The following is a 25,532-nucleotide window of genomic DNA, read 5'->3' on the forward strand; positions in this document are numbered from 1 at the left end:
CTCTGTCACTATACAAATACCACTGCCCTGCCTCTTCTCCAGCTCCTCAGGTCCATAGCCTTGGCACAGCCTTTAGCTGAATCCCCAGTTGATTCTTACTCCCTCTTTTTACACTGCAGTTGTAAGTTACACTCTTTTATTCTCATTCATAACCTAAAACACTCCTCCAGGCTCTCACCATGTCCTGTCTTGACTAACATCATCTTCTACAAATTCATCAAATATAACATTGCTACCTATTTCCATTCATAACATTACAGCAAAGAAAACTTCATTAGCCTTTTGCTCTGAGCATGTGATTTCACTTTTCACAGCCTTCCCCCTCTTCATTCACACCAAACATCAGCTTCTTGTCTTCATTCTTCACAGCTTGTCTCCACAGTATTTATCATCTTTCGTATACTATAAGTGACAGTAACATTTAACACCGATTCCCACAGCACACTTGGCAGGAACAGGCATTCAGGGCCAAAACCAGAAAAGAGGTGAATTAATATCCGTTGCATGAAGCCAACAGGATGTGCCCAAGTGCCTATCTTTGCTGGTAAGGAAGGGAATTTACTCATCTGTAGCCTGGGGAGCAAAAGAAAGCTTAATTCATGCAAGATAAAGTAGGAAGAGGCATCCCTTCCGAATCATCCCCTCAGCAGGTGGTAGTGTACGGTGAAGGCAGAGTCCAGGAGCCAGCGGCAAAGAGCCACTGGGCTGAGATTGGCAGCCTTGGTCTGTGCCCAGTCATAAAATATCCATCAGCCATCAGAAGTATCCCTAAAAAGCTAAAGATGGAAATGACTGAAACTCAAACACGTATTGGTAGCAGAGAGCTCAGCTACAGGACTCTATAAGGGAGTATGCCAAACAATCTCCAAATACTCAAAAATAACAGCTCAGTACATCTAACAGACAAATTTTTTTCCAGAGTCAGACCCAAGTCAATGCCTACAACCGAAAGTCTTACAAAAAAATATTCTCCAAAGCAGTTAGCATGTCAGTCTCCCCATCTTTCTTTTGAACTGTCCTAAAAATAGCCACAAAAGGCAGTCACCAAGCATGGATACACAAGGTAGCTGAAAGAAAAGAGGCTCTGTTCATCCCACCCCATTAGAGCCAAACTGTGCGGTGCACACAGCCTGTCCACTCATTCGTCCCTCCTTACTCAGATCAGTGCTATTCACCTGCTTGGACTTCAGTCTCTGCTACACGTCTGGGGAGACTTTAGGGTCCAGTTTGGAGAGCACCTTCCCCTCATCCTCTAGGCTGAACGTGAAGCTTTTATAACAACAAATGACAGCATTTGAGACTTCAGCTACCTAGTCTGTAGATGCATATAGATACAAAAATTATGAGAGCTAAATACCATCATTTGACCTTAAAAATTTTCTAGCGTCAAATCTGAATTGGTTTCCCATTAGTTTGCCCATTAGTAGCAACTTGTCTGGGCATTTCACTTAAAAAGCCTCATAGACAGAAACAGCCATTTTGTCCAAACAGAGACTGAATAAACCTCAGAGGTTAGCCCTCCTTCAGTTTTTCATGGCAATGTTTTTCATTAACTTTATCTCTTTCTGGTATGTGTATTTTTACCATATAACAGAATGGACAAAAACTAGGATTGTCCTTATGCTATCCAAAGGGCCATGCTTTTCAAGCAGAAGAGCCCAATCTGTGTCTGTAAGCCCTGTGTGCAATCAGAAAGTCAAATCAAGTTGCTGATAAATCCATACTTGTTAAAAAGGAGCAGAAAATGAGCAAATCTCCCTGACTACGTCTTCACAGAAAGCTTAGGCCCCTCTCCAGCTTCAAGAGGTGCCTTTAACAGCCTTGTACACTGTAGAGACAGCTCCTAGAAACTTGGGTGCAGCCTGCAGCCCTGGCCAGCTGTGCCCATGAACAAAGCCAGGCTCCAGGCACTGCAGCTCACGCTGGGTGGGTGAGACAAGCCCCTGCCTTCCTGTTTCTCCCAGGTGATAAGTGTAACTGCTTCCAAACAGCAGGACTTCACACCAGCTGAATCCCCCTTCTGCAACAATATTGCAGGCACCACTGTGTTCTAAGGTCTTGCTGGTTTGAAACACTACGGTTTTAGTTGTCTCTTCTACTTTACAGGGTGACCAGGAAGATTTATCAGCCATTTTAGTGTGGAGAGAAAAGGGGCAGGGGCAGCGGACTGTCAACGTTAGGCTGTTAGACAAGAACACATCCCCCACGAGCTTAGTGCCTTCAGAAAAAAACTGGAGGGCCTCCCTGCAAAGATCCTCACAGCAATTGAGTCTGAAGAAATATGCCTCCCTCAGGACTCTTCTTATGGCTGCCAGCGTTATGAGGGCCACATGCTGCCACATTATTAATATGGTGTGTTTAATTATCACATACATGTTGTGTTGTGTTTGCTTTGAAATCATACAAAACTACATTCATCGTGCAAACTCCCTGCACTAAAATGACAAAATAAATTGTGTCTTCATTGAGGCAGCAATTTGTGATGGAAACATACTGCAGAAAAAAAGGTTGAAAACAAGAGAGAGAAAAAAAATAAATGGGAAACTAAAATAAAGAGATACTGAAGGAAGGGAAGGAGTTAATTGGCTTCTTCTTAGGGCACTAAAAATTGAAGGAAGGCTTCAAGACATTGACAGAGCTAGCATTTCTGGAATGTAAAATAGCATTCATAATACACAGCTCAATACCATGCTAGGAATCGATATTGTCTGAAATGCAGGAGAATTTAGGAAGGTAGTTGCTTTGTGTAATCATGGTTCTTTTGGTAGTGCCTCCCCCTGGGATTCGCAGGCTGATAGCTTCTTATGGAGGGTTGACAACTTTTCCTAACGAATATGAAGGTTCTCTCAGGTCAATTGCAAGATAATGGGGAAAGGAATATTTCTGGATCCCAAGTTCATTAAAGCCTGAAATCTGTACCAAAGAGTGTTTCATAGTTTTCCTCACGTGAGGAGGTCATGCCTAGCCAAATCAGTGGAGATGTTCCCACTAACCATCCACCTGGTAGATGCAGAGGTGCTGCAGCATGAGGTCCTTGGCTGGCCCTTCCTTCTTGGCTTGATAGAGCCTAAATTTACTTCCATAAGGGCATGGTTCAAGGTCTGCTGATAATGCCAGCATTCCTCTGAGGAGTTTCAGCGGATAGCCAAGTTATCACTGAGGGCCTGATTGTGGTCTTATTTATCTGTTTATATTGGAATTTGCTTTACATTTATTGTCTGCAGTTGCAAATGTGACCTCAGAGACCTTTTAAAATTAAGAACACTTTATTAATGTGAATATGAGCTCCTCATCTGTTTTTCTTGTTTGTGCAGTTCCTAGCAGAGTGGGGGTTTTGTCTGTGACTGAGCTCCTAGTTGCTATGGCAATACAAGAAATAAATAAACAGTAAAAATAATACATTGGAATATTCTGATTTTGTAAGCATGTTCTGTAGAATAGTAATAACAGCACTTCCTACAGTTTATTGTTTCTGAGCAATATTTCCCTACTGGGGTGCCCCAAAACACTTGTTAACAATGTCATGGCCTATACACACTATAAAATGGTAATGCGGCTCTACCACGTATTGCTGCAGCTTTTTGGCAGTGCTGCTCATGGCTTCAATTCTCTGTCATCAGAGGTGTGCCTGGGAGAAGATGTGTGGTTGGGTACATGCAAGCACATGCTGGAGACAGGCATGTCAAAACTACTGAGTTTGCACATATGAAGGACAAGCAGTAACTTCATGGGCTTTTCTCTCTCTCAACAATACCATAATGTGCCCACTCTCATTCAGATGAAAACCCTTTTACACTTCTCTGACTGTGCAAGAAGGCCACAAAATAGCTCTAATTCACATTTATACTCACTTTAAAGAATATTTTTATTTATCATATAAAGAGGAATTAATCTCATCTAGCAAAGATATAATTTTGCAACATAAAGCTGTAGATCAAGTCGTATTTGAAAGAACTGCACAGTTAATGCTTCCTGAACAATCCCAAAATTACGAGATTTTTCTCTGTCTTTTTTCTGAATGTGTACTAATATGCATTTTCTTTGTAGATGGACATGAGTTCTAGAAATTGAAACTATGCAGAAAAATACCTGGGTTTCTTCCTGTTTTGCAGGGAAAATAACAAATATTGGTGAAATCTGAAGTGTCTGCAGATGTGTCTTTATTGAAACAAAATTATATTTACTCCTATAAGAACGATACGTAAGTTCGTACAGAGTTAAATAGATATGTGCATATGCATGTGTATTGACTGCACAGAAACTGCTGCTAGGTATATTTATAAAGTAAGGAAGTATAAACCTTCATTCATGAACAGTGACAGGTATACCTGATAATACCCAGCAGCTCTGCTGGTCATTAAAATGCTTAGGTATATTTTTGCCTCTTGACACACTTCTAAAATAGGTGAAAAATTAAATGTTAAAAATAGAAAGTATAAACATTACTGGCTTGCAAACAAAAAGGAAGGTTAAATCTACAGGGCTCAGAGATAATACAAAGACCTGATGATACTGTGCAGATATAAAAGAAGCTCATATTTCTAAAGACAAACCTTGAAAAATTAAGTCAATAACTCTATGCATCTTCATTGCAATATATTTAACTACATAGGACTAAGGACCAGCAGTAACACAGTCAATAGCATATGGGAATTGCAGTTGCTTACTACTGCAAGTATTAAAATAAAATTTCTTCTCCTGAAATAGTTATTAGTTACAGAAAGCATTTCTGAAGAATTAAAGCACAGCAGTAACAATATAATAATAAACAGCTTTTTCCAGGTTTCTCCCAAATTTCTTTTGTTTTTTCATAGCAGGCCTCAGCAGGGAAAAATAGGAAATAAAAAAAAAAAACAACCCCCCAACATATATTTTTCCTACCTTTTTCCAAATCCTCTGGTTACAGAAGAGTCTTTCTTCCAACTCACTTCATACAAGTAGAATGTAATATGACTTTACAACATAACAAACATCCTTTGAAAGAAGACATTACATGGGAGAAAAGTTAACTTGCAGTTCAACTACAGCCAAACTGACATTCTGCTCTCCTGCTCCTTCGAGGACAGCAGGTTATTAAAGATCACTCTGACTTTCTCATGGGAAAGCAAGTGGCCAAACATGCAACAGGAGAGAGCAGTAGGGTGTGACACTGTCCTGGGTTCAGTTGGGATAGAGTTAATTTTCACAGGTCTGGCTAGTTCAGGTCAACTGTCCTGGCTGTGGCCCCTCCCAGGTTCCTGTGAAAATTAACTCTATCCCAGCTGAAACCAGGACAGACCCCATTTCTCCAGCTCACAGCTTAATCCCTGGCTTCTGCCCGATGCTGTGTCCTGCAGGGGTGACATCCCTCCTAAGCATGCCTAGCAGATGACCCCCTGAACTGTAAGTAGGTGAGGTAACATCTGGTTTGTGGATCCTGCCAAACAGCCAAGCATTTGGTTATGTCAGGACTTCAGGCAATCAAGTGGATGCCTGCCCACACAAAACTGATGTGTGTTACCAGGACAAAGAGAGACACCAGTGAACTTCAAACACCTGCACCGCTGGATGGACGGTACATGAACACAGTGCTGTCTCAGGCACCAGGCCATCTCTTTCTCCTGATGGCTTTAGCCTGCAATGTCAAACCGTAGGATACACCTACACCAACCTACAAAGCAAATTTATCATGACAAGCAAAATGATCCAGGAGCAACAGCTGCCCAGCAACTTGTCCCTGCTTTCACTAAGGTCAAACTGCTTGTTACCAGCAGTAACCTGATGCACACTTTTAATGCCAACTTTTACCCAAAACTGAGATTCTCCTAGTGTATTCCAAATCCGAAATCCAGGGGGAGAAATGAAGGAATAGGGTGTGGTAAAAGAGAAGCCTAATACTTCCTCTCCATATCTTTATCCTCCAAAAGTCGAAAGACATTCAGTGCTGTTGGTTAGGGATCCAAATTTTGAAATGGTAAGTAGTAGCAAGCCTAATGTGCAAGAGCAAATCTGTGTCATTTATACTTATTAAGCCTAAAAATCAAGATCTAAAAAAGGATCTGCACAGTCTGTACAGAGTTAGAATAATCGATACAGGTGGGTTCTGCATTAGCTTTATGTAGAACATAACCTGAATTGTAAGACTAAGTTTGGTTATTCTTCATCTTTCCAGTTGAGCAGAGCACAGCTTACCAAAGGGCCACTTCCCCCCCCCCATACCTTTGGCAAAGGCATCGGGCCACCCCTGCAGCACCGATCCACCAAGAATGTTTCCAGGTTTCCCTGCTGAGACTTCATTAAACAGAACAGCATTTGTGCTCAATATCATTCTACATCAATGTCCACATTACAGTACTGCCTGCAAGTGCTCATCTGCTGCATTCGCACATAGCTTCCAGCCCCCGCCAGGCAGCAGCACTACAGGGAAGCCCCAGTGAGCTCTCCCCTCTCTTCTACTGACCATGAAGATTAAGCTGTGTAAAACTGAGGGTTTGGCAAAAGGTTTGTTGAAATGCTTTACTGCAGCTGGAAGGAGAGGTTTCTTACATGCAGACTGAGGAGAGCAGAGGGCTGGTGGTGGGATGCAAGTAATTGTGGGCACTGGGGAAAGGCACCTGGTCTGGAGCTCCCAGTCATTACTACAATTACTTCCAGCAGAACTGGAACTCATAATTCCCTCCTTTCTCTGCTAAAACTCCTGAGAAAATGCTCCCCAGCTCCTTAAAAAGACAATCTGCTGACTTTCTGTTGGCTTGGAAACATAACAAAACCCCAGCACCCAATCTAACCTCAGTATATATGTCACTTTTGATTCATCTGATATGAATTCAACCTTCTTTTCCACCCAGGATTATACACTCATTACAGAAGGAAGTCCACCCTGTGGCCAGCTTGGCTTTTCCCATGATGGTTGCTATAAGGTACTCAACAAAGTGATGGATCTGTCAACACAAAACAGTTTGATTTGTGTGCATCCCTATCAGGATGGACCTCAGTGCTGAAGCACAGCTCCTTGCCATTCCAAACCTTTACCTGAAGTTTTCCATGGCTGTGTTGCCTCTGTGCTGGCACTGACGGATTTTGCTGGTTGGGTCAAGTCGTCTTTCCTGGAGGTATCTTCTTATTCTGCAGCACTGTTTCCCATTTTGAGCTACAGTGCAGAGCTCCTGCTGAATTCATGGAGTCCCGCTCACCTTCGCTCGTGATCATTAGACACTCTTTGCTGTGGAACATGCCTCGGTGGCAGCACAGGTGGTATGTTGTGGAAGTATCACCAACGTGGAATTATTTCTCATCATGGGGGGAAGGACACAGCCTGTTATTTTTATCTTTATAAACCCATCTGGACATCTTCAGCTCACCAGATTTTTTTTCTGATTAAGGCAGCCAGACTCTAACAAACTCCTTCTGGCTTATGTCTTTCACTGCGATGCAGACCATCTTAATTCCAAGTGGTCAGAGAAAGGCAGCAGTGTTTCCCTGCCCCTTTCATGTTCTTACAGCAATGAGCCTGGGCTGATTGCTCCTCATGCTGAAAGTCACTGAAAGCCACAGGGAATTAAAAATGAAAAGGCAGCCACCAAATCGATGGAGGTCCACCTGGTCTGTTAAACAGTCATTTAAAGGCAGCTTGCAGAGTAGCAAGTCCTTGCTGTACTGACGGCCAGATGCTCATTTCAGCAAAGGTGGTCCTTCCACACGCCCTAATTTGGAGACTTTTCTTAAACTGTTGGTGACCATCAGAAACAGGCTGCTGGTCTAGCCTTTGGTCTGGTCCATATGGATGCTCTTAAGATCTTGCCATTAGAGCTGAGCAGGAAAGTAGTCACTCCCTATTTCTCACAATTCCAACGTGGAGGAACCAAGTTCTACCTCTTTGGTGCCTTCTCAAGGTCTCTGCACGGTGGGTACAGCAGAGCACCCTCTGCTGCTGCCTCAGACTCCCAGGTTGTGCCTGCCTGGTCCCCACACAGGTGCACAGGCAAGGCATTCGTTGCCATTTAAAGGCTATTTTTCCACCTGGCATCTACCTATAGCAGGGGAATCTAACAAATTCGCACTGGTTTGTGTCTTCACTGTGTTACCAAGCATCCTAATTCCAGGCAGAAACATTTCTCTGCGGAGTCAGAGAACACTTTAAACCTCTTTTATCAGTACACAACGCCAGTCATATGTATGGCCACAGGAAGAAACGTTTCCCATGCAGGGAATTACTCTGACTAGGTCAAAGCAGAGATATAAGGAGAGCAGAGAAAAGTGAACAGTAGCTGCAGTTTATAAAAGGTGGCATTTATCTTAACAGAGTGACAGCTGGTCACTGTGAAGTTACAAGGAAGTATTGTGATTTTCTGACTCTGAAGCCCACCCTTTAGGAACCACTGATCTGGAATATGAAAAGACTGCACACGCTGAAAAAGTCATCTTTCATAAGACAGGGTCAGATTGTGATGAAGCTCACTCACATTGAGTGGCATTTTCCTTCTGCTTGTGGCCCCATTGACATTAAAACCATCATTATTGGTAAAATAAGGCAGAGAAAAGTGCGACCGCAGTTACACTCCTGTTGGGTGCTGATAATTGATACTTAATAGATTTCAATAAATTCAATAGATTTCAATATTTTTATTTTTCTGAGTGCCAAGCTGTACTGGACAGTAACAACAGTATGGGGTTCCTCTAGTAAGTCTCCTGTAATGACCAGGTTATCTACCTGATTTTACGTCCCCGTCCTACAGTACCTCCAGGTCTGTTAGGGCTCAGGAGTATGAGCTGCAACAACTACGAGGCATGAAGTTGACTCTCTGTTTATAAGATTAAACAATGACTAAGCTTAGCAAAAAGCATAAACAGTGGTGTAATAAGGCGGTCATTGCACTATAACTAGAATAAAATGAAACTGTTATAAAACATAACTGCATTTTACTATAGCAAAGTCAAACACAATCAGAAAACTGCTTCCTTTCAGTATAAATGTTCCACCTGTTTGCATACAGCGTGCTACACAAAGTCCCCAGTTTAATCACCTCTTAGCTGTGTCATGACTCTTTCCTGATGCAAAACATAGCAATGCACCCAACCATCTAGGGAAACCAGAAATCATTTCCCTTGGGAGACAGTCCTGAAGGGCAAAGGGGTCCAGGAGGGATGGACATTCTTTAAGAAGGAAATCTTAATGGCTCAGGACCAGGTTATTCCCATGCGCCGCAAGACGAACCACCAAGGAAGACGACTGACCTGGCTAACAGGGATCTTTTGCTAGGACTCAAGAAAAAAAGGAGAGTTTATCATCTCTGGAAGAAAGGGCAGGCAACTCTGGAGGAGTACAGGGATCTTGTTAGGTCATGCAGAGAGGAAATTAGAAAGGCAAAAGCTCAGCTATAACTCAATCTGGCCACTATTGTAAGAGACAACAAAAAATGTTTTCACAAATACGTTAACAATAAAAAGAGAGCCAAGGAGAATATCTATCCTTTAATGCATACAGAAGGGAACATTGCCACCAGAGATGAAGAAAAGGCTGAGGTACTTAATGCCTTCTTTGCCTCAGTCTTTAACAGAAAGACCAGTTATCCTCAGGGTACTCTGCCCCCTGAGCTGGAAGGCAAGGACAAAGAGCAGAATATACCCCCCCTTAATCCAGGAGGAAATAGTTAGTGACCTACTACGCTGTCTGGACACTCACAAATCTATGGGACCAGATGAGATCCATCCAAGAGTACTGAGGGAGCTGGCAGAGGTGCTTGCCAAGCCACTCTCCATCATTTATCAGCAGTCCTGGTCAATGGGGGAGGTCCAAGACGACTGGAGGCTTGCCAATGTGACACCCATTTACGAGAAGGGTTGGACGGAGGGTCCGGGGAACTACAGGCCTGTCAACTTGACCTCGGTACCGGGGAAGATTATGGAACAGTTCGTCTTGAGTGTGCTCACATGGCATATGCAGGACAAACAGGAGATCAGGCCCAGTCAGCATGGGTTTATGAAAGGCAGGTCCTGCTTGACCGACCTGATCTATGACCAGGTGACCCACCTAGTGGATGAAGGAAAGGCTGTGTATGTTGTCTACCTGGACTTCAGCAAGGCCTTTGACACTGTCTTTCATGGCATACTCCTTGAGAAACTGGCATCTCATGGCTTGGACAAGTGTACTCTTCACTGGGTGAAAAACTGGCTGGATGGATGAGTCCAAAGGGTTGTGGTGAATGGAGTTAAATCCAGTTGGTGGCAGGTCACAAGTGGTGTTCTCCAAGGCTCAGTATTGGGGCCAGTTCTGTTTAATATCTTTATCAATGATCTGGACAAGGGGATCAAATGCACCCTCAGCAAGTTTGCAGATGACACCAAGTTGGGAGGCAGGGTCGATCTGCTTGAGGGTAGGGAGGCTCTACAGAGGGATCTGGACAGGCTGGATCGATGGGCTGAGGCCAATTGTATGAGGTTCAACAAGGCCAAGTGCCGGGTCCTGCACTTGGGTCACAACAACCCCACGCAGCGCTACAGGCTTGGGGAAGAGTGGCTGGAAAGCTGCCCAGTGGAAAAGGACCTGGGTGTGCTGGTTGACACCTGGCTGAATATGAGCCAGCACTGTGCCCAGGTGGCCAAGAAGGCTAACGGCATCCTGGCCTGTATCAGAAATAGTGTGGCCAGCAGGAGCAGGGAGGTGATTGTTCCCCTGTACTCGGCACTGGTGAGGCCGCACCTCGAGTACTGTGTTCAGTTTTGGGCCCCTCACTACAGGAAAGACATTGAGGTGTGGGAGCGTGTCCAGAGAAGGGCAACCAAGTTGGTGAGGGGCCTGGAGCACAAGTCTTATGAGGAGCGGCTGAGGGATCTGGGGTTGTTCAGTCTAGAAAAGAGGAGGCTGAGGGGAGACCTTATCGCTCTCTACAACTACCTGAAAGGGGGTTGTAGCGAGGTGGGCGCTGGTCTCTTCTGTTAGGTGTCTGGAGATAGGACAAGAGGAAATGGCCTCAAGTTGCGGCAGGGGAGGTTTAGGTTGGATATTAGGAAAAATTTCTTTACTGAAAGGGTTGTCAGACATTGGAACAGGCTGCCCAGGGAAGTGGTTGATTCACCATCCCTGGAGGTATTCAAAAAGCATGTAGACAAGGCACTTCAGAACATGGTTTAGTGGGTATGGTTGATGGTTGGACTCGATGATCTTGAAGGTCTTTTCCAACCTAAATGATTCTATGATTAAACAAGCATAGTCTTAAAGAGTCTGGCCAGTCTTCCTTATTTTTTGTGTATTTATTGGCCATGGGGAAAAATAGATAAAATCTATAAAAGTTGTACAAAAGCAGATTAACCATTTGATTTGTATCAGAAATGGGTTGTGCCTTGTAATACCTATCCGTCAGGCTGTGTTGGGGAAAGATGCCATAAGAATGGAAAGGAATACGCGAGGCTCTAACCCACGTAGCACAAGAAGAGCATCCTGGGTCTGGCACAGAGGAGATGGGCTCCTAACCTGCTGGGAACAGCCTGGCCACAGCCTGCCTATGGAGAAAGTGCACTGGTCTTCCTTCACTCTGGCCATGAGTTTGTTTTCAGAGGCACCTCTCAGAGGAGGGATGAGCTGGGTTTCATACCGGCTATGGTGCTCTATAACCTGCATGATTCCCTTGGTCTGGCAGGAAACTCATTGACCCACAGGAAGTCTTGGGAGGAAAGGGAGCTGAAAAGAATGACTTTGTGTAGTTTTAGAGCAGGCAGGTATCAACAGAGGTTGGGCTGGGTTGGACTGGCCTCGCTTGGCTTCGCCTGCTTTGTTTCCTTGCAACTGGGGAACACCTCTTTGCTTAGGTATCACTTGAACAGACCTCACGTTTTTCATTTACATTTTTCAATCTCAGCTCTCCTGAAACAGAGATGTCACAATGTAATATTTGCAAGGTCATCAAGGTAATATTTGCAAGGTCATCAGGTAACCTGGGTTTAAAAACCTGGATCAGCTCATTAAATTAAACTTGCTGATTTACCATACAAAACCAGAGAACCAAGGATACATAAAAAATCAAGCAAAAAAAGAAAAGAAATTGTGAAGAAAGTGTCGTCTTTTTTTTTCTTTTTTTGAAGCACTGAGAATGCTTGAGAAAAGCAGAGATGTAAAGGGAAAAACTAAAAACTTGGAGCCAGAAGATCCAAACTTCCCCTTGATTCTAAACTTAGCTCAGCCACTGGCCCACCGTGCAGATGACTCACTGCACTTCCTTGAACTTAAATCATTCCTGTTACAAAACTTGTTAAAGAAAGACGTCAGTGTAAATTAGATGTTGTGTCTAAGTTTAGCTATGGCGAATACATAAATATTGGAACTTTAATGTGTTATCATTTTTGTCTGATTTAGAAATATGTGTATATACATACACATATGCATATGTATACATAGCAAGGGAGAGAAAGATTTCTTTGTGCTATTTTTACAATTTAATTTACAGATACTGTTATTTTGCTGGTGACATAAGAGCTCACAACTGATCAAGAGTTTAACCATTTTCAGTGCAGCCTCATTCCCACACCGCCCAAGCACTCTTCATTCTCTCAAACTGTCAGGGAAGTTTCAATCTTATCCAAGTAGTGGGAGCTGAGAGAGTACACGTTCGGCATATAACATACATGATGGCTGATTTCTTGTGACACTAATCTTCACTCCTGAGGGAAAGGCAGTCATTTATTCATAACTCTACCACTCAGAAGTAACCACTCTTCTCACCATGGAGACAAATGTCAAAACAGAGATCAGCCATAGGCTGAGTCTAATCTCATCAATCCAAAATGAATATATATTTAGATCTGTTGTCAAATCTTGAATCGTAAACCCTTTAGCCTGGGCAACTATTTTCTCAGTCTGCCCTCTACACCTATAAATATGCATACCACATTGGATATACACTACCCGAGAAGCATATTAATCCTGCAAAAATGGGCAGGATATGAGGCTAGCCAACCTTTCCAATATGAGCAAAGAGTCAGAAGACAAAGCACAAGACTTTCAGAAATGTGTAACAGAGAGGAAAAAACACATAATTTTTGTTAAAGTGTCTCTACCCTGTAATACTTGTCTGAAATCAGCAGGCCCTTCACTCCCAAGTGGTTGATCCAGCAAAAAGCAGGCTCCAACCTAGTTGCCTGTTTTGAGGGATCTGTGGAAGATGGCAATGGAAATTCCCTTTCTCGTAAAACTGTTAATTCTCAATGTCCCTCTCCTTTCTCCCATTCACATTTCCATTTGGGGGATGTCAGCTGGGAGGTGTTAGTTCATGCTAGAACCTTTCCCATCCAATTATACCTATGCAGTTCCTCATATCCTGATATTGAGATGCTGGAGGACACCACAGAAGAACCAGAAGTGACTGCCATTTTTCTGTCCTACTTCTCTGCTTCATACTACCATAAATCTCCATGAGGTTCTTTTTGAAGTGGAGTATCTGAAACTCATCTCAGAGCCTGAAGAGAAAGAGGTCTTCTCTCTGTGATCCACATAAAGAGATTATACTGTTTCAGAGATCAATACATCCGTCTATCTTAGATATTTCATTATTGAAGTTGTAAAACAAACACTTTTGTATAAATGGCAAACATAGGAAGCTTGTGTCTACTGCTTGTAAACTGGCATATATCTGGTGCTCAAATATCCTTGTTCAAAACTAAATCCCATTTTTAGGCTTGGATAAAAACTATCAACAGCCAATTAACTAATTATTGCAAAAGATGCGTTAGGTTTTACACTTATTCTGCCTTAGCAGTTCAACCACATTATCTCTAATGCAGAACTACTTCTCTTCTCTGTGTATTCCAGGTAAGTAACTGAGCCATGGTTGGTTTCAGCAAAAAGCACTTCCAGATGTCCCACATGGGTTTAGAGTGAATGGGACCTCAGCTACACCAGGATGGGATTGCCTCTAGGAACCCAAGTGCAAAAGGAGGAGATTTGGCCAGCAGCCTGCTACGAGTCACTCTGACTTGCTCTGTCCCAGGATTTGCACTTAGACTGGGCCAAATCCTTCTCTGGCATAATTATACTGATTGGATTGGGCTGGATTGGGTCCATGTATCGCAATACACAAATACACAAATGGCATTGCTGGAATGGGTCTACACTTTCTAAAGGTGGGAATGGGTGCCAGGTGGCAGCTGAGATGACAAAGCATGGTGGTTGTGCAGAAAAAAATGAATGCCTCCCAGAGTAGTAGCTCGGTAAGGTAAACTCTCTCGAAAAAAAAGTGCTTTAACACAACTTAACACAAAGTAGCACAAAATAGGAACCAACAACGATGGTGTCACTTCCAGGCCAGGGCTTCTATGCCTGTGAAGTAATCATCCAGAAAAGAAGCTAGGTGAGAGGATTATGAAGAGATCGTGATGAAATGGCCAAGAGAGCAAATGTGACCCTTGTTAGCAATGAGCAGCACCTGAGGAAGAAGAGGAAAGTTACTACTTTTTGCCACATCCTCGAGGTGGTCATTGCTAGGTACTGTAACCATTTCTAGTCTCAACACTTTAGCAAGGATGTTAATAAATACAAATGGTTCAGAAACAATGCCATCTGTGGAAAACCTCTCTCACGATGAGCACTTAAAGATCAACCTTGCTACCTCAAAGACAAGGCATAGGGGAGAGTAAATCTCTGCCTAAGACTACGTACATGGAGAGGAAAATCGACAGGCACTGGAGATTCTTCAGCAGGCTACAAACCTCTTGGACTCAGAAATGAGACAAACTGAAACAAGGAACAGAGTGCTAAACTGCCACAGTTGGAACAACTTCTCCAGTAAATCTGCCATTCCTGCAAGTCTTGCAATCAATAATGCTGTCATACAGAATAGCTCACTCAGAAATTAAATGCTAAATGAAGGACTCCATGAAATCCTATACCCTGTATTATCTAAGATAGTGTAGATGATCATGAGAGTCCCCTTGGGTCTTAAAAAATCTATGAGTGTAGTTAAGAGGACATGTACTTCTAGAGGCTAAGCATGAGGTCCTTAAAATTGTCAGGGATGTGTTTTTCCTGAAGAAAGACTAAATTATTTCACCTAGAACTGGAAATTAAGCTGCAAAAGTGTCAAGTAACAAGCCCCCAAAAGATCAAATTTCCTCCTGATTTTCTGTTTTCCTTAACTCTAGGTGAAAATGTATACAGCCAATAGATGAACTTTGTTTTTTGAAGAAGGCTCAAAGGTTCCAGAGGCACACAGAAAGGAGGTCAGCACCCTCACAAGCAAACCTTATGAAAGGCAGATGCTGGCCGCAGACGGGTTTACATGAGGGCTCTACAGAAATTGGTTCTTCCAGGCTTTTCTGCTTTCGATGACCTATGTAGCCCTGTGACAGATGCAGTGTTGCACCACATTTCTGAGGGCTGGAATCTGGAGCAGTCTGTCCTGCTCTGTTCAGCCTCCTTTACTAACTAACTGGAGTTTGTCACTTTGACTGAATGTCAGGAGGTTTTTACAATGCGAGGCTCCAAAATCATGTCTTGTCTAGTCATTCTTGTTTCCTCAGCCGGCTTTCTCCATTCCTGCTGCTAGTCTTATAGCAGCATACAGAAGATCAGCAATCCTCACAAAACTCATGCTCTAAGATTCGGTATTGCACATTTTCCAAGTTTCATTTCAGATGGCAGTTTAAATCACTGGGAATAGAGCTGAGCTTCTTCATGAAATCACACGTGATTTGGTAAAGAGGAATTCCAGTAGAGTGAGGCTAGGATCACCTCTATGTCATTTACAGCAGAATTTCCATCTTCTGCACATCTTTGACAAGTGCCAGGACTTGATGAAGAAGACCTTATTTTTCAGGTGGATCAATCCCCGGTTTCATCCTCTAGCTACCAATGCCAAGAAGGTCTTCAGCTTGTATCTTTTAAGCACATTTTTGGTTTAGATGGGCAGAAAATATAGTGTGTTTATATGTATGAGCACTGCATAATTACTGAATAAACCTAACAGCAGTTTTTCACAGTATGCTGCCTTTGGGAAACAGTGACTTGATTTTCTTATGCTATCAGTCCTAGAAATCATTGTCCTCTCCCCCTCCCCCCAACAGGTTTTTTTTTTTTGCATTCTTCTCTGACCCAATCTGCATTTAATTGGAACTTTTATCTCACTGCACTAATTCCTAACACGTACCACTGATACCACCAGCTTTCCAAGTTCTCTCAGTGTTTTCCAGTTAGTCAGTAAAATGCTGTTGTTGAAACTAGCCTGGGAGGTGAATTCGTGGCAGAGAGGATACGACCAGTCTGTTTCAAATCCTGGACTTAGAGTTTTGAAAAATAAATTGTTAGGAAATTGTCATTTAATTCATGTGCTTTGTTTTTTAATTGTATGATCTTAGAAGGAAATAGAGTTTAGTTTAAACTAAATTGCTGTTACTTTCCAACATACTTGAGTAAAGTCCCTGAGCTACAATAAAAATAATAAACATAAGCAGCTATTGCTAAACGAAAGTGAAGATTAAAGGTTGGCTATCCTGACCTCCACTTTGTGCTGACAAACTACACTGCCTGTGCTTTTTCGTTGTAGCTGTCTATTACTGTGTAAAACCTAAGTAACTCTTTATTGTGTTGCAGTATCATTTTTTAGGACAGCCCAGTATATTTTTAATGCAAAGAAAGATGCTGCCCTTGCCCAAGCCGGGTGATGCTGGGAAGCACAGTTATCACATACAGAATGTTCATTAAAAGCGGATTAGGTGAAGATCTCATCAAACATACCGATGCCGCTTAAAATAAATGGCTTCTAAGCAGAGGAATTGTTAGAGGAATGGACGATAGGTACCAACTGGTTCGATCCGCATATTTTAGAGAGTATTATTGAGCTGGTGTGTGTGGAACTAGGCTCTTTACTTCAGCAGTTCTGCTTAGTTTACTCGAACAGAGGAGTAACCATCAGTAAAAATGTTAGAGGTTATTTGATGATAAAATGTGGAGACTTAATAAAAAGATATCCCAGGCATGAAAAGTTAGAAGAACGCTGCTTAAAAATGAACTAATTAAAAAAAAAAAATTTTAAATGAAATGCAGCTTTCACTGTTAGGTTCTAGATTTCTCTCCCCCAAACATTAGACGAAATTGCATTGTTTACAAAAATTTATTAATACAAACTTTACACACTTTAGATAACATTTATCAAAGTCCTAGTTATAGATATCATGTGTGTAATAATACCTTAAGTTCTTTTTATATTCATTTGCACACAAAATAAGTTCTCCAAGACTAACATCTACCTACTATGACTGTATCTCAAATCTGCTCAAATTTTGGTAAGGCTGTTGGCGTTTCTAAAAAAAAAACAAAAAAAAACAAACCCAAAAACCATACAAAGGATAATAACCTAGGTGATCACTTCAAAATGTTTGCGAGTAGCCACTGAACTCTAACTGATAAGGTCATAAATAAAACGTCAAGAGAGCCCTATGTCATTATACGACAGCCGACACAAACACAGCCCATTGCCAAAGAACAGAAGTACGACTAAAACGCAAGCCGATGTGTTGCAGCATCGTAGGGCCACTAAATAGCCATCCGTGAACTCGTGGCGATTCACAAGGTGAAGAGAAGGCACGAAAGCTGCAAACTGCGCCCCGCGTCCCTCCGCCCCCGCAGCCCGCGCCGGCGGCAGGGCAGGCAGCGCGAGCTGTCCGGCAGCCCGGGCGGGCACTGCCGGCGGCGCGGGCGGCCCGGCGGAGTGGTGCCGGCAGCGCGGGCAGCCCAGGCGGCCCGGCGGAGCAGAGCGGAGCCGGCAGCGCCTGCCCGCTCCGCCGGGCTCTGCCCGCTCCTCCCCCCCGGCGGCTATTCCCGGCCCGGGAAGGAGGTTTTTACCCGCCACTTTTTTTTTTGGTTTTTTTTTTTTAAGGTGGGGGGGTGGTGGTGGTGGTGGTGTCGCTTTCCGAAGTCTTGAATGCGGGGCTCGGTTTGTTTCTTTGGAAACACTCCTGTAAGGTTTGTGTGGTGAGCTGGAAGGAAGCAGGTACCTGCGTGTCCTCCTTCGCCACCTGCCCGGGCCGAGGGACGGGGCCAGCCCCCCGGGCGGAAGGTAAGATAGGAGTCCGTACATAGAGAGATGAGGTGAAAATGGTTTATCTCGTTAGAAACCGGACCACAGGTGAACACTACACATTCTTTTATGACAAAAGTTTGTTTTATGAAATAAATTTTACTAAGCAATAAGCCAGAATGTAGAAAAATACATTTTACCTCCAAACTCAATAAACAATGAACAAAAACTTTCGTAGTAGTGCATAATTCTTTAGTGGTAGCTACAACAGGGGTTCCTAAACTCGTACAGTAAGAGCTTGCATAAAACAGAACAAAGGAGTGAGAGAGCGTTCACAATCTTTTTTTTTTTTTCCCCCCAAAAGAACACAACCCAAAAAGGTGACTCAGGTGGGTTAAACAGAGCTCGGAAAAGTGCGAAGAGAGGATGAGAGGCGGGAAGGTCTACAAGAAAAAAAAAAAAAAAAAATCAAAGAAAAGAGCAACTCCGACCGAAAAAAGCAAAGGCGAGAACCCTGCTCATTACACATGATGAGAAGCATGGACAGCACTGGAGAGTAACACACTGTACTTTGCATCCAGGTCCAGTACCGAGCTGCCTGGGGCAGTTGGGTAGCGGATCGGAGATGGGATCGTCTCGTCTTCCCTCGACCCTGCGGCACCGGCTCCGGTACCGGCTCCGGCCGCCCCGCTCACTTCCCCACTCTTCCCAAACGGGTCCTGTCTCCACTTTCGCTTTGTTCTGCAACTCTGCCCAGCCAGCCAGAAGAGCAGTGCACGGGGCTTAGTCCTTACTAACCTTGCTGCTGGTTCCAGATTTAGGGGTTGGGGGTCGGGGTTTGGCTTTTTTTGGTTTTGTTTTGATTTTTTGTTGTTGTTGTTATTTTGGTTTGGGGTTTTTTAACTATTTCTCCCTCCAACAGGCAACAGAGATGCACAATTTGGATCGAGCTGTTGTTTTCACAAGAGAATTATCCTCTAACCTCATTGTTTGAGGAGACACTAATACAGATACAACTGGAATCAAAGAAAGCAGGAGAAAAAAAATAATCGAAATCTAGAGGAAGGGGGATGCTGCCCCTTCAGAGAGGCTAGTGGCAAAGGAGCCTGCCTTGAGACTCACCGGGGGAAGAATCTGCTTCACCAATCCTCCCAAATCATTTTCCTCATAATCCCCTGGGAGCACGGCATCCTTCTCTATGTACAGTAGCAAATGGTGAAAATTAATGTCTTTGACCCTGTCATGGATAAAAATACTATCCTTTTAATTTCCGTTACAAAAATAGGAGTAATATTCAAAACAATGATTGTCTTTTTTTTCTATTTATTTTATATAAAAACATAAACAGCTCAGGCAAATTCTTGTTCTTGTGTAGGCTTTATATGAAGAATTGTTCTTTAGTATTCGTAGTAGTCTTTATATATATATTTATATATTATATATAACTTAATGATTGGTCCACAAAGTAGATCTGTGCGTTTCTCTAGTGCTTTGTACAAAAGAAAAACAATATTATTATCAAAATATTCATTTAATGGCTTTACTTCATACATAAATACATGTTTAGATAACACAGGAGCGGTGATTGTTCAGTCAGTTTGGAAATTACTTTTGTTTTTGTTTAGATTTTTTGTTGTTGTTGGGTCTCTCTCTCTCTCTCTCTCTCTCTCTCTCTCTCAGGACTTTGTATACACAGGAGTGGCTGGTTACTCATCGCTACAAATAGGCTACTCGGCGTCCTTTGTTTTTAACTCTTTGTTTATACCTTTTCCCCAGGACGGCTGCTAAGTATTTCTTGACAGCCATTTGTTTCCGGTAGCGGCTGTAGCTGTCCGTGAAGATCCCGTCTATGTGCCGCTTGGTCAGCGGTTCCGACTCGTCCCCCAGGCCGCCGCTGGCACCGCTGCAAGCACCGAGAAGCACAGCTGCATCAGGGGGGGCCGCTCCGCCCCCTTCCGCACCCCTCCGCCCCCACCCCGGCCCCGCGCAGCCCCGCGGCGGCCGCTGTCCCCGGCGCAACACGTTGCGCGGAAGATGCGCGGGCAGACAAAGGCCGCGCCCACGCGGTGCGAGCAAGTGGCGGCGGCGGGAGAGACAATATCTCCCCGCCATGAATTATTCATTGCGGCAGGGAAAGCTGCTCTCCCCGGGGCTTTATTAACGTGTTACCTTCTGCCGAAGGGCGGCGGGTGGCACCGGGCTCACCCCTGCTCCGCCGGCGGCGGCGGGGGGGAGCCCCGCCCGGCGCCTCGGGGTGCGCGGGGCTGCAGCCGAGCAAGCCCCCCCCACCCCCGCTTCAGCCAAGCCCTCGGTCATCGCTTCCGACTGACTGCTCCCCCCAGCAAACCGGGGAGGCTGCCCAACTACCTAGTTTTAAATCAGCCGGTTGCACAAAATTATAGAGACATATATACAAATATACATATACACACATATATACACATATATATGCCCGAGCGTCTTAAACCAAACGGACCTCCGTGAGCGCCGGCGCTGACGGCCGGGCTCACGCTGCGCCGGGAGCGGGCTGGGAGCCGCGGCCGGAGGCGGCTGAGGTTTGGGGAGCCGGACTCCCCCCGCCCCGCCGCCGGCGCAACAAATTCCCAGCCCCGGCCGGGGCAGCTTTGTTCCCTCCAGCCGCGGCCTTTTAAGCGCCTCCGCTCCAGCAGCACCAACGCCCACCGCGGAAAAGAGCGAGCAGAAACGCTTACCCGACCCGCTTGGCCATCAGGGAGTGCAAATATTTCCTGGCGGATAACTGGCCCAGCAGTTTCCTGTAGGCTTTGTTGAAGATCCCATCGGCGTGCCTGGGCGGAGGGAAGAGCCCGCGGGTGAGCCGCGAGGCCCGGGAGCCGGCTGCGGCGGGGTGCGGAAGCCCGGGCGGCGGCGGTGGCCGTCCCTCCCCGCCGGCGAGCGGAGGGCGGCATCTCCCCGCGTCCCCCGGGACCCCTCTTCCCCACCCAGACCCCTCCCCGCCGCACTTGCTTGGCTCCGCGCTGGCTGGGCATTTCTGCTCCGTTTGCGGGAGCATCGCTGGCCCTCCCCGGCGCGGGCGGCTCCCCCGCTCCCTCCCCCGCGCTGCTGGAGGTAAGGCGGCTTTTCCCTTTCTTCTAGGCTTTGAACTGGGCACCGCGACCCGGGCAGGGTGGTCGTTTGTTTGGGTTCGGGTTTTGGGGTTTGGTTGTTTTTTTTTTTTGGTTGCTGTTGCCTTCTTGGGTATTATTATTATTTTTTCCCCCCAATCGGCTCGGGCAGACCCGTTTTGCTTCCGGTCAAAATTCACGCCTGACACCCCGCGACTTGCAGTCACCTCTTTTCCGGTGGGTAATACAAGGTGTACATCTCGCCGATCATGGAGGACGGATTCGCTATGCCGAGGGGCTCGTGGTCATAGGCGAACTCCTGCAGGGTGTTCGCGTCCTCGTCGTAGACTTCATTCCCCAGCCTGGCAACGAGAGCAGCAAGGGGAAGGAGTCAGCCGGGCTCCGCGGGGCGCTCCGCTCCTCTCCCCGCCGCCGGCTCCCGGCTGCCTCGGTGACCACCCCCCGACGGAGCCGACCCGGGCGCCCCGTCCGTCTGCCCCCATCCCCTGTCGGCGCCCGCCCGCTCCCCATCCCCGCCCTCCGCCTCCTCTGCAGGGCAGGACCACAGGGGGAGGGAACACACCACCCGCCGCCAGACGTGCTCCCAGAAAAGCCCCAAACATCCACCCCCGCCCCGGCCCGAGCAAGAGCCCCTCTCTGCTATAGCCACGGCTGGTGCCTCCCGAGCGGAGCGCACGCACGCACGCACACACACGGGTTTGTGTGCCAGGGGCTGGGCGGGAGCCAAGCAGCCTCCCCGGCGGAGACGGGGCGGTGAGCGGCAGCCCCCGCCGCCGGGGACGGGGGCCGGGCCCCGCTTCTCCCCGCAGCGCCCGTCGGGCCGGGGCTGGGCTGGGCTGGGGCGGGGGGGGCTTCGCCTGTTGTTGTTTTTCGTTGAATGGTGCCTCTGCCCTTTGAGATCTCGCCAGTTTTGTTCCCCCCCATCCCCTCCCCGCCCCCCATCCCCACCCCCCCGCTCTCTGCCTCCCTCTCTGCAGTACGATGTAGGTCATTGTACGTTACAGGCAGCTATTTTTGTCCGTGAGCTTTAGCGGAGGTATTAATAATAGATGCCGCTAAAGTGTTTCACTCCTGCTAATTCAGGCGCTTGAATGAAGAGAGCCAGCTTGCTGCCGGCTAATGGCCCCGCAGGCCACCGAGCCCGCTGCCCCGCAGCCCCGCTGCCCGGGGAGGGGAAAAGGGCTGCTCTGAGCCAGCGCCGACGGGCTCCCGGTTCGTGCAAGGACACCTCGGAGCCCCAAAAAGGACACCTTCCTCGGACAGCCTTGCGCGTCCGGAATCGCCCCCCGCTCACAGCTGAGCCGCACGGCGGTGACGCCGCAGGGCACCCCGGAATAGAGCCGAGCGCCGGTGGGGCAGGACAACAGCACCGAGCCCAAAACTCCCCCCAAGCCAAGCAACACCGGTCACCCAAGGAGGGTGGAACCAGCGGCCGTCCCTGACCGGGTACCCTGCGCCCCCAGCCACGGCCCAGCATGGGAAACTCGCTTATGCCAACGCCCCTGGGGGTCCCCCAGTCCTGCCCCAAACACAGCGTGGTCCAAACGCCCCCGGCTCCCAGGTGGAAAGGGACAGCACGGGCAACAGCCTGCGGTGGAGCCCAGCAAGACAACTCCGATCAGACCCAGAAAACCAAACCACCTTGTGCCAGCCGCTCTCCCTCTTGAGAAGGGAGGTGGTATACAGACAGGTAAACAGGGGATGAGACTGAATCCCCGCCAGCTCCAATGCTGCTACACGAACCATGACGGCTCTCACATGCTTGCAGCCAACGGCGCACTCGTCCCCCCCGCCCCGCTCCCCCCGCGGTCCGGACAGGCGATGCTCGCCGTTCACCCTGGGCGAGCTGCGGGCAACCGAAAGCGGCCGGGGCCCGCGCAGGACAGGGGGCAGGCGGGGTGGGGGGAGCTTCTGGACCATCGAGATGCGGCCGGGACCTCGGCCCCCTCCCGCAGCAGAGCAGGTCCCCCCCTCCCCGGGGACAGGAGGCTGCAGGTTAACCGCGCCGGGATCCCGGGGAGCGGCCCTGGGGGAAGCCAGTGCTGCAGCCGGGGGGGACCCCCCTCCCTTCCTGACCATCCCGGCGGCTCCCATCCCGGGGCGGAGCGGTTGGGCACACAGCCGAAGTGCGGGGGGGGTTCGTTTGGTGACTCCCCCCCACGTCCCCTTCCACTTTCCTCCCCGGTAAGATTCCCCTGCCCTTAGCAGAGCCGAGGCAGTGGGAGGCTGAAGGAGTCCCGGCGGAGCCCCCGAGCGGGGGACGGACCTACCTGAGCGCCGGGTACTGAAGTCCGGCCGCAGGTGAGCAGTAGACGCTGCAGTGCATTATTATGCCATAGATCAGGAGTGCTAGGATCGCTTTGCTACACATTGCCACTCTGTGCGGGAGGGAAAGGAAAACTGCTGTCAAAAAAAAAAACGAAAAAAAACCCAAAACCAAAAAATGACCCCACGACCCACCAAGCCCCCTGCCGAGCCTGCGGGGGAGGGATGCAGCGCGGCCCCTGGGGGCGAGCGCCCTGGGCAGCAGGTTGCCGGCGCGGAGAGGCGCGGAGCGGTGCCCGGTGCGGAGCGCTGCCGCCGCCGCCCTCCCGCCCGCCGGCCCCGGGAGCGCTGCGGAAAGGCCCGGCGAGCCGCCTCGTGTCCTTACCATTAAACTCTAAACACCCGGCACTAAGAGCGTTTGGCTGCGAAACTAAAAGGGCAGGTCTTAAAAAAAAAAAAAGACCCAAAATGGGAGGAGGGGGGAATCGAGCTGTCTCCCAAGTTGCGGCCGACAGGAGTTAAAACGCTCGTGGCATTGCCTCTCCGATGGGCAAAGGACCCGCGGGATGAAGAAGACGCAAAAGCAGCAGTTAGTTGTTTGCTGGTTTTAGGGTAATCCGCTCCAAAAAAGAAAAACAGAGAGAGGAGGGAAGGAAAAAAAAAAAGAAAAAGATAAAGGAAAAAAAGTTTGCAGGTAGCAGCACAGATCTGGAGTGGAGTCTACAAGGGAAGGGAGAAAGAGGGATGGAGCGCGATGTCGCCGGAGAAGGGAGCGCAAGGGGAAGGGGGAAGAGAGCGAGCGAGCCCGGGAGGGAGCGGAGGCGGGGAGCCTCGGGCTGGCTGCGTGCGATGTTGTCTTCCCCAGATCTCTCCCCTCACTGAGCGCCTTCAGCCTTCTCCTCTTCTTCTCTTCCTGCTCGGTGGCTCCAAACTTGACAGCCTTCCGCAGCCTTCCGTCTGATACGCAATTAGCAACAAAATCTTTGCAAACACCCCGCTTCAGCAAGAGCCCTCTTCGTAAACATTTGCCTGCTTGTTACCTTAGAGGACGGGCAATATTGTTTGTTGCCCCCGTGATGGTGTCCGGATTTTTATTCATGAATCAAATACCTTTTTTTTTTCCCCCCAGTCACGTAATAATCGGGTATCAGAAAAGACGTCACCACACCAATTCCTCAAGGAACACAGTTCTGTGTCGTCCTCAAAGATGAGCTTATCAGGAGTCATAAAGCTTCTCATAAACACCAACTCACACTTCCCCCCACACACAAAAAAGGAAAAAAAACCAAAACCCCAAACCAACAAGCAAACAGCAACACACAGAAAGCCCCACAACCTATCCCACAAACCTAAAAGGATGCTCTCCACGGTCAAGTTTTGCCTGCCGTGGGAAGGGACTGGGAGGCGGAGGAGGGCGGCTTGGGGCGGGGTGGGGGTCCCCGTACTTGGCGGGCTCCCTCGCGGCTTTGCTCCGCGTCTCTCCGCGGGGCCACCTCACCCCGCGCCGGCGCCGGAGTCCGCCGCTGGGAGAGGGCCCCCGCGGAGCCGCCCGGGGCTGAGTGCGCAGGCGGAGCAGCCTTGGCATGGAACCCCCACTTCCACGGAGATTTGGGGATAGGAGTGCCTTTTTTTTTTCTTAGCCGCCCCCTTCTTTTCTTTTTCTCTTTATCTTTTTCTTTTACTTTTTTCTTTTTCAAGAATTGTTAATATCGTTCTCCTTATGCATGCCCCCCCTGGGGGACACCAGCAGCGCCGTAACAGCTCCGCGTGTGCCGCGGCCCAGGGGTGGTGGGGGCGACTTCCCCCCCCCCCGCGTTGGCCCGCCCCTCTCCCCTCCCTGCCTTGTGCCGGGATAGATGTGCGACTCGCAGCGCTTGGCAGAGCGGGAGGGGAGAGGATCGCCATCAGAAAAACAAAGGGAAAAAGGAAAAAAACAAAGTTGATTTGCCAGAGGGACTGGGAGGGAAATCCCTTCTCTGGGGACTTCCCCGCCGCCGGGATTATTTTCCCCAAGTAATGTGGAAGGCGGCGAGCGCCGGGCGCGGACCACCGGCGGTCTCCCAGCCGCTGCGCCTGGGCTCGTCTCCGCGCTCTCCCTCAGCGGCCGAAAATCAGCCCTTCATTTCCGAGAATTACTCAAAGAAATACAGACTGCAGAAGCTATTACCGCACATTTTAATTA

The 25,532-nt window shown here is 47.6% G+C and overlaps 1 protein-coding gene across 9 annotated transcripts; it reads right to left on the reverse strand.

Annotated features, from left to right (window-relative positions):
* Positions 1–17,835: 17,835 nt before the first annotated feature.
* Positions 17,836–24,960, reverse strand: ADCYAP1 (adenylate cyclase activating polypeptide 1). Of its 9 annotated transcripts, none has more exons than XM_052788518.1 (7): positions 24,700–24,960; positions 23,356–23,463; positions 21,292–21,426; positions 20,693–20,788; positions 19,747–19,884; positions 19,104–19,218; positions 17,836–17,979 (listed from the first exon to the last, which is right to left on the reverse strand). In XM_052788518.1, exons 1-7 carry the CDS (start codon positions 24,933–24,935, stop codon positions 17,836–17,838), a joined length of 972 nt encoding a protein of 323 aa, XP_052644478.1. In that variant the 5' UTR covers positions 24,936–24,960. The 9 variants fall into 9 exon arrangements, with proteins under 9 accessions (XP_052644478.1, XP_052644480.1, XP_052644486.1 ...); XM_052788520.1 differs by lacking the exon at positions 24,700–24,960 and adding an exon at positions 24,391–24,585; XM_052788526.1 differs by lacking the exon at positions 24,700–24,960 and adding an exon at positions 24,230–24,372.
* Between the last annotated feature and the right edge of the window lie 572 nt (positions 24,961–25,532).

This window comes from Harpia harpyja, chromosome 5 (genome assembly GCF_026419915.1).
Source record: "Harpia harpyja isolate bHarHar1 chromosome 5, bHarHar1 primary haplotype, whole genome shotgun sequence".
In the NCBI taxonomy this organism is placed as follows: Eukaryota; Metazoa; Chordata; class Aves; order Accipitriformes; family Accipitridae; genus Harpia; species Harpia harpyja.